The sequence below is a fragment of the Olea europaea genome, unplaced genomic scaffold (assembly GCF_002742605.1).
Source record: "Olea europaea var. sylvestris unplaced genomic scaffold, O_europaea_v1 scaffold2083, whole genome shotgun sequence".
NCBI lineage: Eukaryota > Viridiplantae > Streptophyta > Magnoliopsida > Lamiales > Oleaceae > Olea > Olea europaea.
Window position 1 is genome coordinate 52,158 of NW_019238758.1, and position 14,730 is coordinate 66,887.

The 14,730-nt window shown below is 35.0% G+C and overlaps 1 protein-coding gene across 1 annotated transcript; it reads right to left on the reverse strand.

Annotated features, from left to right (window-relative positions):
- Window positions 1–5,389: 5,389 nt before the first annotated feature.
- Window positions 5,390–8,437, reverse strand: LOC111380034. The gene is made up of 10 exons (XM_023003500.1): window positions 8,320–8,437; window positions 7,231–7,312; window positions 6,966–7,058; window positions 6,719–6,923; window positions 6,476–6,670; window positions 6,363–6,425; window positions 6,199–6,305; window positions 5,652–6,087; window positions 5,520–5,598; window positions 5,390–5,445 (listed from the first exon to the last, which is right to left on the reverse strand). Exons 1-10 carry the CDS (start codon window positions 8,435–8,437, stop codon window positions 5,390–5,392), a joined length of 1,434 nt encoding a protein of 477 aa, XP_022859268.1.
- Window positions 8,438–14,730: the final 6,293 nt, after the last annotated feature.

The window sequence follows — 14,730 nt, forward strand, 5'->3', positions numbered from 1 at the left end:
TGAAGGATTATTAAAAAAAAAAAAAAAAAAAAAAGACAAGGTATTCACTTCGGTAAAATATTCTCACTTGTAGCCATGCCTAAGTCTATTAGGATTCTTCTTGGAATAAAAGTATACTATGACTATGAAATATAACATATGGATGTGAAAACTGATTTCTTGAAACGGGAATATGCAAGAGGATGTGTGCATGACACAAACTGAGAGTTTTGAATCTAATGAATAAAGATCTATAAAAAGCCTCTAGAAGTTGGAGCATCTGTTTTGATGAGATAAAAAAATGTTTTGACTTCATCAAGAACAAGAATGAACCACATGTTTATTTGAAAGATAGTGGAAGTGCAATTGTTTTTCTAGTACTTTATGCAGATAACATAATCGATTGCAAATGACATTACCATGCTACATTTGAATTGTGCTAGTATGCAAATTTCACATTGTGTCCTACATTTATTGGGAATCAACATGTATAGAACAGACCTAGAAAGTTGCATGGATACTCACAATCCTCCTATATAGAAAAGATGCTAAGCCCTTGTTTGAGTCACATTATTTTAATAATAATACATATTTGAATAGTATATTGACGGAAAATATGTGGTTAAAAAATAGGAAAAAATTTTGGATTTGCGGATAATATTATTTTATTGAAGAATGTGAGGTTGAAATATTAAATCACTGTTTAAGAATGCTTTTTTTTTTTTTTTTTTTGGTGAAAGAATGTTGATCAAACAGGGCCTAAAGATGTTTAGCATGAATAATACAAAGACATAATTATATCCTACAAGTCATTGGATTCATCCCTCCAAGTGAATGTGCCCGAAAACATTTATTTTGAGAGAGAGTATATGAATAAGATACTTTATGCATCAGTAATAGTAGGCCTGTGCATCGTGTGTTAATCGGAATATATTAATATTGGGAACCATCCATGGCACTTTTGTTATTCGTAAAGAAAAAAATTGGGCCTATATAATTTTGGAACCAGACTCGAACCGTTGGTTTCAATTCGGGTTCGATTATATATATATATATATATATATATATATATATATATATAGATTTCAACACTTTCTTAATCCATTACAAATATGTCTTCAAATAGCATCAATATCTAGCAAAATATTCAAACAAATAGCATCGAATATCTAGTAGATCATAAACATCAAATTACATACCCAATGAATAAATTATAGATAGTGAAATGGTGGTGGAATAGTACCTCTTAATCTACCTTGTGGTCGGTGGCTTTCCTGCTACTCCGGTGAACGTGTATAATCTAAAAAGTGATGGCGGGGCTTTCTCCCCCATTTTACATTCGTCGTGAGAATCAGTATGTGCGTCAGGAGAAATAAGGATGGAATTCAGATAGCTAGGAAATGTCAAAAAAAATCCCCTTACCTGTGTCGTCTTCGGCGGTATTTATAGGTACTAGAAGCCGGGTGAGTGTCGGGCGATCGTAGTGCCACGTGTCCCATGTTGGCTTCCCCACTAACCCACGTTCTCATGGGGGATCTCTGAATTCCCACCTGAAGGTTGTGCCCATAATCACCGTCATGGAGTTTTGTCAATTTACCTGAAATTTTGACTAAGTGTTGGGGTGGCCACATAAGTCACTTCCGGAGAGTAGATGGCCTCGCGTAAAGGTAGAGCGCCTCCGGGGGGTCGACGATCTCACGTAGAGGTAGAGCGCCCCAGGAGGTCAATGAGATAGTCTCACGTCGAGGTAGAGCACTCCCGGGAGGTCGATGGCCTCACGTGAAGGCAGAGCGCCCCCGGAGGGTCGACAGCTTCATGTCGACATGTAGTGACCCTCGGGAGGTTGATGGGCACGCATAGAGGTAGAGAGCCCATGGGGGGTCGATGGCCTCATGTAGAGGTAGAGCGCCCCCGTGGGGTTGATGGCCTCGCATAGAGCATAGAGGTAGAGCCCCTCAGGGGGTCGATGGCCTTGCGTAGAGGTAGAGCACCCCACCAGGGGTCGATAGCCACACGTAGAGGTAGAGAGCCCATGGGGGGTCGATGGCCTCATGTAGAGGTAGAGCGCCCCCGTGGGGTTGATGGCCTCGCATAGAGCATAGAGGTAGAGCCCCTCAGGGGGTCGATGGCCTTGCGTAGAGGTAGAGCACCCCACCAGGGGTCGATAGCCACACGTAGAGGTAGAGAGCCCATGGGGGGTCGATGACCTCGCGTAGAGGTAAAGCGCCTTTGGAGGGTCGATGGCCTCACGTAGAAGTAGATCCCCCCGGGGTCGATGGCCACTCGTAGAGGTAGAGTGCCCCGGGAGAGTCGATGGCCTCATGTAGAGGTAAAGCGCCCCCCGGGAGGTCGATGGGCACGCATAGAAGTAGACAGCCCATGGGGGGTCGATGGCCTCTCGTAGAGGTAGAGTGCCCCCCGGGGGGTCGATAGCCACACGTAGAGGTAGAGAGCCCATGGGGGATCGATGGCATCGCGTAAAGATAGAGCCCCCCCAGGGGTCGATGGCCTCGCATAGAGGTAGCGCGCCCCCCGGGGGTCAATGGTCTTCCGTCAGTATGTAATATCTTACCTTGCTCATTATCATAGGTGGTTGTCTATGACATCCAATATTAGATAGCTACTTCGATTTTAAGAACGGCTTCAGTGTTTTGGATTTTTGATTTTATGAACCTTTTTTTTATTTCAGAATCCAACACGAAAGATGTAATTGGGTAAGAGTAATAATCTCAATAATATAAAATAACACACTAATCTGTAACGAGCTATTGATTTAATTGCTAAATCGTAGCCTAACGTCTACAATTGAACTTCTTTATTAAAGGAGAAGAGATTTCAAATGAAGGCCCGAAAAGCTTAATCAAATAATCTATTCATTTTTCAGTCAAAAATAGTGTTTCTTCTTCTTGGACATTACATAATCCAATATCAACATAATCTTACAGTGAAATCAAGGCACAAAAATGATTGACTTGATCTAGTGTTTTGCTGGAGTAAGCCAATAAGTCGCTTGAGTCAGTGACACGAGTAATTAAAAATATAAATTACTGTAAATATTTTACATTTACAAGCACAATCATGATGATTTATTAAAACAAACTTTAAATGGAGGTCACTTTAAATTGTCACTAGTGCAAGAAAGAACCTCTCATGAGGAAGATATATGGCCCAAATTGATTAACAATAAGGTAACAAGATTTAAGAAATGAAACCTTTAAAGTCAGAAAAGATAATGCACATTAAATCTATCCATTTCTTTCCTTTTTTTTGTCCCACTATAACTGTTTCGTGGAAAGAAGAAAGCATTAAATTAGCAATGGAGAAAGTAGACTTTAGGCAAAGTTGATGTCTTTTGGATTGCATAGGCAAGTGGCTTAATTTTGTTTTTGTCTTTACATTACTCTTTATGGAAAAATTATTTTTAAATTTGATGAACACAAGAAGCAAACGAATGGATTTTGTTGAGATAACAAGTGCTTTCACTATTATTTTTTTCGGTACTTCTTTTTTGATGAAAGTTTATTTAACGTTCAATTTCATTTCAATCAACAATTTCTGTTTACTTCTCTTTATGCCGGTATTCCCCATTTAAAGAATCCAGTTCTATATTTGAAAGTTGGCAGGACGTACAAATCAAGGTTAAATGGCGTTAAAATTAACATTAAAATATTTGAAAGTGTCACGGTGACCAACAAATAACGTTAAAATGTAAAAGACAAAAGGGGAGAAATCAGAAGTCACCTTTTCCATAGTGTGAATATGCTGTATGGTTGTTTGGATTATCTGAGGACCAAAAAATCTGAAAGATTTATGTTGTTTTGTGAAAGAGTAAATTTGTGGCAGATTAGGTTGTTAAATTTTCCATTTTAAAATGGCGAACATCATAAATTAATACTTCTTTATCTTCATTTCAGATTTGGCAACTTGTGTGGACCGGACGAAATACGTGGATGTAAATGGACTAGCAAAATAATAATGGCTCAATCTCATTTCTCATGCCAATCCTAGTGTCCAAGAGTTATTATATTCACATCTTTCATTTTCTCTTCCAATTATTTTATGATAATTTTGCATGATTAAGACGGGAATTTATTTAGGTCATACATATAAGGTTTTTTCATTTTTTCTTTTTTTTTTTTTTTTTGTATAAGGTAAGTGTATTATAACCAAAGTGTGAGAATACAGTACAATATCACAGGGACATACCTCTGGAAAACAAGGCTAGGATTATATGCCTTCCTAGCACCAACAACAGGAGCCTAGTTTTATAGCTTAGCCATGACAAGGAAAAATATCCATAGAAAAACCCCCCATAAACGTTGGAACCATCTATTTTCATTAGATGGAGCCAAGTCTCAACATAAATCTACTTGTGCACAAATAGTAAAAAACAATATTCTGAGTAACAACAGACTCATGTTTAGGAGCCTCACCATGGGTCCTAGCATTACACTCACACCAAATAACATAAATCGAAGCCGCAAACATCAAACGAATAACAGTAGAGTACAATGACCTCCCAGAAAACTGCTCCATCCAAGAAAGAGTATTTGGCAAACATCGCTGAAACCAATGCAAGTTACACTTCACGTGAAAAGCTTGCCAAACATGCTTAGAAAATTGGCAAGCAAAGAAAAGATGGTCTAAATCCTTCTCAGAACAACCACATAGCACACAACGCATAGATTGTATTAAGCAAAAGTGAAAAAGCTTTTTCTGTGCATAGAGGCCACCTTGAATTGCTAGATAAAGAATAAATGCATGATGGGGAATACATTTAGGGAACCATACAATGCGATACAAGGGCACCCTAGGGCAGCGAGGTCGAAGAGACTCCTAATCACTATGAGCAGAGAAGACTCCATGCACATCATCCACCCATCGCAAGACATCCTTTCTAGTACTATCTAGCCTAAGAGTATCAAGCGTGTCTCGCATGAAATCAGACAAAGCTAGGGAACGAGTCAAAGGCCACTTCCAAGTATCATCTTCAATAATGTCAGCCACCTTAGCTAATCTGCTCAATCTAGATTCAGGAATGATCCTCTCACCAAGAATCTTTTCTAAAGGGCCAAGAGAATGCCAATTATCAAACCAAAGTGAAGCACGCTTACCATTACCAATTTTGAATTTCATTTTGTCCCTCCCTATGTCCCTAAATCCAAGAATCTTTCTCCAAATCCAAGAGCAATTCCCAAGACATTTCAATTCCCAAATGCTCTGACCTTTAAGCAAGTAGCACCATGCCCACGAAACCCAAAGAGAGGAGGCAGAAGCCGTACAAACCAACCAAAGGTGCTTTAACATAGCAGCCTTATTCCAAATCTCCATATTCCATAGACCCAAACCTCCCTCCTCCTTAGGTATACAAATTTTTGCCCAAGCCATTTTAGTCCCACTGGTACCAAGGTCACAACCCTTCCATTAGAAGGCGCATAGAGTAGCTTCCACTTACTTGATCATAGCCTTAGGTAAAATAAATACAGAAGACCAATATATACGAATAGAAAATAACACCGACTTAATAAGTTGTAACCTACCCGCATAGAAGAGTGTGCGACAAGTCCAACTCTTAGCATTGGCTATTATACGATCCCCCAACACCTTACAATCCGAAGCCTGCAATTTGGTAGAGATAAGTGGAACACCAAGATAGCACACCGGTAGCACACCATCCTTATATCCCAAAATATTAAGTAACTAGTCCTTGAGATATGATGAGAAACCACCAGTAAATAGATTACTCTTATCCGGGTTAGGAAAAGAGCTTTTAATTGATCGACGTATTCCCCAATAAGAGATATAGAACCAACCTCATCTCTACAAAAGACCATAAGATCATCAGCAAAACACGAGTGGGTGATCTCCTCCTTCTCACACCTCCAGTGGTACTTAAAATCTTGCTCAATAGCCATCAACCCCATTAACCCTGAAAAAACCTCCATTGCCAAGACAAATAAACACGGTGACAAAGGATCTACTTGTCTCAAACCTCTTCCACCAGCAAAAAAAAACCCCTGCAACTCGCCATTAATGGAAATCGAAGATCGAGTGTTAGTGATACATTTAGAAATCCACATAACAACCTTCTCCGAAAATCGAAGCACCCTTAAAACCGTAAAAAGACAATCCCAAAGTACAGAATCATAGGCTTTCATGAGATCAACTTTAAGGGCACACCTAGACAATCCTCCACTACGATGTTAATTCCATAACAACTCTTGGGAAAGAAAGATATTATCGCTAATATGTCTTCCTTTAACAAAAGCAATTTGTTGAGATCCAACAATGTCTGAAAGTACCATCTTGACTCTATTGGAAATAAGCTTAGCAATACATTTATAAAAAGTATTGCAATAAAAGATAGGCCGAAAGTCTTTTACCTGAGAAGGATTTGGGACCTTAGGGACCAAAGCAATGGTAGTAGCATTAACTTGCTTCAATAGCTATCTGAGTCAAAAAAGGACTTGATGGCACATAGAACACCATTCCCCACAATACTCCAAGTCCTCTTGAAGAAGCCTGCATTAAAGCCATCTAGTCCCGGAGCTTTGTTATCTTTCAAAAAGAACAAAACCTCTTTAATCTCCTCATATGACACATCACTATTAAATGTTTCATTTTGCACCGTTGAGATACTTTGAGGAAAAGCTCTTTGAAGCAAGTCCATATCCAGACTCTCACCATTGGGCTACTATCCAAGGAGATTTTGATAGAATTCAACAATAACTTTACTAACCTCATGCGGCTCCTCTACTTTAGTAACATCATCTCTACAAATGGAGACCACCTTATTCTTGCGATAGTGACTTTTCATAGCCTTGAAGAAGATAGCAATATTTTGGTCTCCTAAATTCAGCCACTTAACACGAGCTTTTTGTCTTAAAAAATTTTCCTCAGCCCTATTCAACTTGCAAAATTCCTGTATTAACCGAGCCTCCTCCCTATGAAAAGATGGATCCAAAGGTGATTATTGAATCAAATACTGAGCATGCTCTAGATCAGATCGAACTTGAGTTACTCTCCTAGGTAGATTTGAAAATAGCTCCTTATTAAAATCTTTCAAGGCAAGCTTCAGCCTTCTCAATTTTGAAAACGGATAAAATATAAGAGTTCCATTGGAAATCTTTAGTAGAATATGGTTGAAGATTATACATTTGTCAACCTTAGTTCATCCTACGAATAAATTGAACAAAATTTATACGTGGGTCATACTTCATCGAAGAATAACTTAATTTTTATTTTTGTTACTTGTTTAATATATTGAACCAATAGTACATTAAAGAATGAAAAGTAATTTTGTAATGAATTGTACATATAACAGATATAATAACTAGATTGAGAAATAAATTGATAGCATCTCCAATGATAATGAGGATTGAATTAAATAAGCTAAAATATGCAATGTCTAAAAAAAGTTCCTCTCTTAAGGCATCTCCATTGCATTCCATGAATTGCAATCTAGGTGGCATCTAACTAAAAAGGCTTGTGGTCTATGGAATATTAATGTTTAGTGATGGATGGTGTAGTTCAAATCTCATCTCCAATGAGTTTCATCTATAATTTAAATTTTACTCCTAATATATCGTTAATAGAAAAAGAAAAATAATAATTGAAAGAAGAGAGAGAAAATAAGAAACATGATATATAGAGTAAGAGAGAAATGTTAAATTATGATGACTCACTCTATCTATAAGAATTTCTATATTTAGACATTTCTATTGACAATGTTCACTTTTTTCTTGTCAAATCAGCTATAGATAATCCTAGACATGATGAATTATATGCTTGAGCAGATTTTTCTCACTAGCGGCAGATAAAAAATTTCCCTTTTTCGAAATACTAAAGGAGGGCAAAGATTTGAATGTAACGAAGGATGCCAAGAGATCTCAATGAAGCTTAAGGACCATTTATCATCCCTTTTATTTTGCTTCAAACCCTTGCTGGGAAAAAATCACCGAAATGCACAACGAACACAAAGAATCCCTAGATTCGGCATTTGACATACAAATGACATATTTATATCGAAATAAACGTTTGAATTATTTCCATTGCATGTAACATCTTTCAACTCCAAGCAACGCCGAAGGAGAATTGAAAAAATACTATTAGTGAACGATGTCACAATTGATTCAATCTATTTTTCATCGTTTGAGTAAAAAAAAAAAAATTTATTTTCGTTTCTAAAATGTACAAATGTTTGAGTAAAGTGTACGAATACGGGTAAAAAAATATGAGAGATCTTAATGATTATGGTAAATTACAAAACGACTTTATATTCTAAATATCGAGCATTCTATAATGAGTATAGAAGTTAAGAGGCGTATATCTGAATAATACCTAAATCTGGTATTGCAGACTTGGTCATATAGATGAAATACAATTCCAGAATTACATAGAGATATATACGTGGAGTCAATTGATTTTGAATCATTTCACAACTGTGAATCTTATCCATTAGACATAATGACCAAATCTCATTTTACTTGAAAGGGAGAAATGCTACTGGTCTAATACATAGTGATGTATGTAGATCCATTTCAATTAATGCTAGATAAGATTTCTCTTATTGCATCACATTTATTGATGACTATTTCGAAAATGGGCCATGTATATTTGATAAAATTCATGCATGAACCTCTTGAAAGGTTCAAGGGATTCCAACTAAAAGTAGAAAAACAAATAGGTAAAGATATCCTCACACTAGGATCTGATCGAGATGGAAATATCTTAAAGATGAAATTCTAGATTATCTAAGAGAGAATGAGATTCTCCTACAGTGGGCTCCTCCGTATACACTGCAGCATAGTGATGTATCTGAAAAAAGAAATCGTAAACTATTAAATATAGTGTGATTAATGACAAGTCATGGAAATCTTCCAAAATCATTTTGGGGTCATGCACTGATTGCAGTGTGCTGCACACTAAATTATGTCTCATCTAAGTTGGTTAATAGAACATCATACGAGCTATAGAAAGGTAATAGTCCCAATTCATCTCATATGAAAGTTTGGGACTATGAAGCTCATTTAAAACGCCTTGAATTAGATAAGTTTGAGACTAAATCCAATCAATACATATTTGTGAAATATCCAAAATAGATATTTGGATATGAATTCTATTATCCCATTAAGAAGAAAGTCTTCGCTAATGACATAACGTCTTCTTAAAAAAAGTTTACTTTGTGAGAAGATAGTAGGAGCAAAATAGAACTTGAAATAGTTCAAGAGTCCACAAATATAGTTGACCAAGTAAATTAATCTAAGTTTCATCTCACACCTGATGAGGGACATGCTCTTGATCAGAAAGTAGAGACTCCTGAAGACATGATGACTCTATTTAAATCTAGTGCGATCATTCGACCTTCAAGAAGGTAGGAATCCATGATTACTAATCAGGTATTATTAATCGAAGATGATGAGCCTACTAATTACGCAGAAGCAAAGTCAAGTGTTGACTCAAATAGATGTCAGAAGGTCATGAAATCCGAAATGAACTCACCGTATGAAAATAAGGTTTAAACCTCAATGTTATAAATGGTCTTCAAGGAAATTGTCGATATGGATGGGAATATCCATACATACAGAGTAAGGCTAGCAGCAAAAGGTTAAGTGTTGACCTTGATGAAACCTTTCGTCTTTAGACATGTTGAAGTCCATTCGAATTTTGGTTGCAATAGTTACATATCGTGACTATGGGTTAAAGCAAGCTTCTTGGAGCTAAAATCATCGATTGATGGAAAAAATCAAAAGGCTTGATTTCATCAAAAATGAAGAGAAATTGTATGTTTACAAGAAGGTGGGAGTATTGTCGCATTTCTAATATTATATGTAAGAAATATTATTAATGAGAAACGACATCCTTACGTTCAATAGTTGAAATTGTGGTTGTTAAAGGATTTTTTCATGAAAGATCTGAGAGAAGCAACTTGATCTATAGAAATAGATATAGAAGATTGCTTAACTCATCACAATTTGCATAGACAAAATCTTGAGAAGATTTTATATGAAGAAATTGATTTACGCTTAAATGGTGTGTTGGAAAGGTTTCAAATGTGAAACAACTGTCGATCCAATAGCAGAAACATAATACATGATTGCTTTAGAAGCAGCAAAGAGTTGCAGTGTATATCAAGATGTTCATTAATGAACTTGAAATAGTTCATAACATTGTTGATCACATGCAATTGTATTGTGATAATAATAGAGTCATCACACAAGTAAAAGAACTAAAGTCTAATCAATGATCCAAACATGATTTAGGGTCGTATCATCTCATCAGATAGATAATACAAAGAAATGACGTAAAGAAAGAAACGAATTTCCACAATTGACAATATTGCAGATCCACTGACAAAAAGTTATCGCAGCATAAACATAATCGTCATGTAGACTCTTATGATATTGGATACATAAGTAATTGGATCTAGTGCAAATGGAAGTTTGTAATTGATGCAATTTTATGACAGATTTATTATTTAATTAATATTCAATTAAATTAAATAATTGAATCCATAGATTTAAATCTTAATAATTTGTTAATCACTTGGAGTTGTGATTGTCAAATACAAATTACATATGATTGAATCTTAAATCTTCCGTGGTTGTAAGTAATAACGAGATATGAATATCGTTATTACGGATAGACTATCACGTGTAGCATTTCTTACTTGTGAAGTAGCTGATATCGCAGGCTAAAGTGTGGTGACACTTAAATGAACACGTGAATGCTTTGTTATAGAACAAAATATTGGAGACCCGCTGAGAAATTCCACATGGATACTATCTGAGTGTCAGTAGTTAATCTCTAACGTTCAGTGGTGAAATTTGTCCTTTAACTTGAGGTCATCATGGTGCCTTATATGAAAACAGTCATATTTTGGCGATGCTGGACGTTGTTCTATCAAGGGCCACTAATACGGCGTCGTTCGGGTATGTCAAGAATCATATGGAGGTTGTGAATGACCAATAGAGGATTCTTCACTCTTAGATAGTAAGAGATTATGATCTACATTTCATTCAATTAAGTCGATAATGAAATTCTGGGCCAAGATATACTCATAAGTCGAAAAGGAGTTTTCGAATTATATTGACTTAGTAGTGGAATGAAAGATATGATTGATAATTGAGATTGACACTTATCCATATCTCGTAATTGATTAGATCATATTAACGAAGAGATTAGAGTTTCACAATAAACGAATGAGTTTGATTTTGTCATAGCATGTGACATTTTTCGTCACATGTATTTCCTTGACACATTGCTAGATATTAATCTGGGATGACGAACGTGAATTGGTGATAAATTAAAAGCCTATTTTAATTTATTGATTTTGATTAGATCAAAATAATAATTCACATTGTTAGGTATCGTGATCGAAAAATTGATGTGTAGCACACAAAAGGAGAACATGAAGATTATGATTTGTCAATTAATTAATTTAACAAGCATTGGATAACTTAATTAATTAGGTTGCTTATTTATAGACCAGAATTAATTAATTGGATTAATTAATTCATGGATCGAATTTAATTAAATGGGCTGATTAAATATTAGATTGGGTCAAGCAAAGCCCGTTTGGGATTATACAAATAAGTGATTAGGGTTTTCAATTTGTAGGGATTTTTCATTCTTTCTAACACAAGAGGAGAAAACCTTGGATCCTATAATCTTGTTCTCTGTGTAGATTTTCATTAAAGGCTAGACAATTGGACAACTGTGGGTGGCGAATCAAGATCGTTGAAACGAAAGAACAACAAAAGAGTTTGTAGATCTTGTAAAATGTACAATTTCTATCACAATTTCTATCTAAACACAAAGCAGATCATTGGTAGGAATTGAAATTTATTTTATTTTTCTCTGTGTATGATAAGTAGATTTCCAACACACATCCCAATAAAAGCACATTAAAAAATTATGAAACTCTAATCTTCATCTGTTGTAGAAATATCATTTTTCTATTCATGAAACAATGTGATTTCTTTCTTGTATATAAATCCAAAGCTTAAATAATTTCGTCCACTCCATATGAGAACTAAAAAATTATTATTATCAAATAAAATATCTAAAATGTTAGGAAACATTAATTTAAATCATTGTAGTTGATACTACACATGGAAAAGATGAATGAGTCATTGACCCGCATAAACCATGCAATGGCATATCTTCTCCATGAGGGATCGATCGACCTCCTTTCCAATATCTAATTGACCAAGATTCGGGAGTGGACAAAGTTTGTGATGATTTACACTCATTAAACATCTGGATGATTGTAGTTGATACTATACATGGAAAAGATGAATGAATCATTGACCCGAATAAACCATGCAACGGCTGATCTCCATGGGGGGTCGATCGAACCACCGTTCTAATATATTGTCAACCAAGATTCGGGAGTGGACAAAGTTTGAAATGATTCACACTCATTCAACATCTTGATGATAGCTACACTATTCACCAAAATCGCATATTACATGGAAGAAATTGCCGAGACACGGATGGAAATTGACTGCCTATAATAGCCTCAAAGGATGTCACGTCTAACTTAATGCCTTCTGCCATACGTCACAAACACATACTTCCCTTTACCTAGCCTTGATTTATCCCTTCTCTCCACACACTCACTCTCTTGCCGAAGGTAAAATGTAAGTCCCAATCTCATTTTATAGGTAATTAGGTGATGAAAGTGAACGACAACACCTAATTCTGCTAAGGAAGACGAAGAGTCATGACAGAATACTTAATCTGTGCTGTCTACCAGAATTGGACATAAAAGCTACGATAGGTCAGAAAACTAGAAGCAAAACACGTATGACAGCATGCATAGTGAAGCCAAATTTTTTTGCTAGAGATTGTTATGTTTTTTCTATCGCAAGTTCATGATATCGAAACAAGTAATATAGTAGACTTATGAGTTCAAATTATCATTTTTCATAAGGGCTATAATTTAATTCCTAATTTATTATTTCTAATTTTTAGTTGACGAAAATTAAGAATATATATATTAGAAACTTCATAATAAGTGTTCATCAATGTCTTAGTAATTGGAAAATTAGCCTAATATTACAAAATTACAAGATATCATAATTAATTTGTAAAACATCGCCCGGATTTTGATTAATTGAAGAAGAAGATGATGGATCATGAAATTTTGAATCTTTTCAATGATTTCTTGATGAATTCCAGTTGCGTCTTTCTTTCATTTCCCAAAAATTAAGCTTTGATATCTAATTGACGAATATCTTGCAATTGCCTCTTGATTTGCCCAAAGTATTTTGATTTTGGCATCTATTTCGTGTGATAAATTATGAATTTAGGAGCGTGATAGGTTCCCTTAATGATATGCCCATATTCAATATTTATAGAGGTTGAAAAAAATCGTGCAAAAATTAGTTTCGAAATAGAGTTTGAAGCAAAATAGGTAAATTGTCCCAATGTCCCAAATTTGGTCCACTCGCATGCGCGGGCATATTTACCACGTATGCACCATATAAATTCTTTACGCTCACAAGTCCAGCTTTCTATTCATGTGAGCTTCAATCCCCTAATTTGATTTTGGATCTATTTGAGCCATTTTTCTTACAAAATCGATCCTTCAACTTTCAATTGCATCCAATTGAACCCAAAAATCTTAAATATTTGTTTTATGGTCTGAATCAACTATTTGAAAGTTACAATTAAGTCCCAAATTTTTGGAGTTCGCCATTTTTTGCCTCTTTCATCCAATTTTACATCCAATCATCGAGTTTCTTCTAATCAACAAAATTTACACTAAATTAGGCTATAATTAAAGAACAATAAAATGTCAATATTTTAAAGTCCGAATAAGTGTATAAAATATAATTATCATTAGGTCTTCCAATTTCATCTATGAATCCCCCTTAATTGGCCAATCAAGATTCTTCACCTATTGTAATGTTCAGTTGAATTCTTATAATATATTTAATTTACCTCTCTCAATTTCAAATTGATCTATTAACTAAGAATGTATTCAATTGGTACTTTAGAAGATTTTTAATACACCTTTTAGTATGACTTTGTGAATTTCGTAGACCTATTCTAGATTTTTGTGGAATTAATGGAAGTCTTTCATGAACTTTAATTTTTAAACTTTTATAGACTTTTGTAGAATTTAAAAGACTTATATATATAACTTTAAAAAATAAACAAGAAATCAGTATGTTTAAATTTAATTATAAATTAGAATTTTGTTTAAAAAAATCTTATAATTTATTACAAATGTGTTGTGAAAAGAGAGAAAAAGAGAAAAAATATAGAGAATTCTATAGACTTGTGTGTATTTTATTACGAACCAAAGTCCTATATTTATAGGGGCAGGATCAGCGATACAACAGTAATATTTTCTACGGCTCTAAGAGTATTATTCTCATTCACTAATAAACTTACCTTTTATAGCATTCCCCTTGAATGACACATTGCAAAATATTCGTTTCATTAAAACCTTGTTTGATAAAGATTCTATGGGAAAAAAAACAAACTAAGGAAAAATAGTACAGTAATTTTGGAGTATTAAAAATAAATACTGCCACATTAAAACTTTGCTAGGAAAACCCAGTGGGATAAAATCCAAGCGAAGAAAAAAGAGTATAGCTACTCCCCAAAATGTTGATCACTGAAAAACTTTGAGTTAACTCATTTTAATCTCATAAACTAATTTCTTGAATATAGATGTTAGCAGTGCTTTTATGAATAAATCGGCCACATTGTCACTGGAACGAATTTGTTGGATAT

Bases quoted from the DNA above. Each gene is read 5' to 3' on its own strand.
- LOC111380034 (XM_023003500.1), bottom strand. From the start codon at position 8,437: ATGGATAAGATTCACAGTTGTGAAATGATTCAAAATCAATTGACTCCA. The intron at 6,426-6,475 runs GTGGGGAATGGT...TGACTCAGATAG, and splicing joins TCAAGAGGACTTGGAGTATT to CTATTGAAGCAAGTTAATGC. The intron at 5,599-5,651 runs GTGTGCTACCGG...ACCAAATTGCAG, and splicing joins TATTTTGGGATATAAGGATG to GCTTCGGATTGTAAGGTGTT.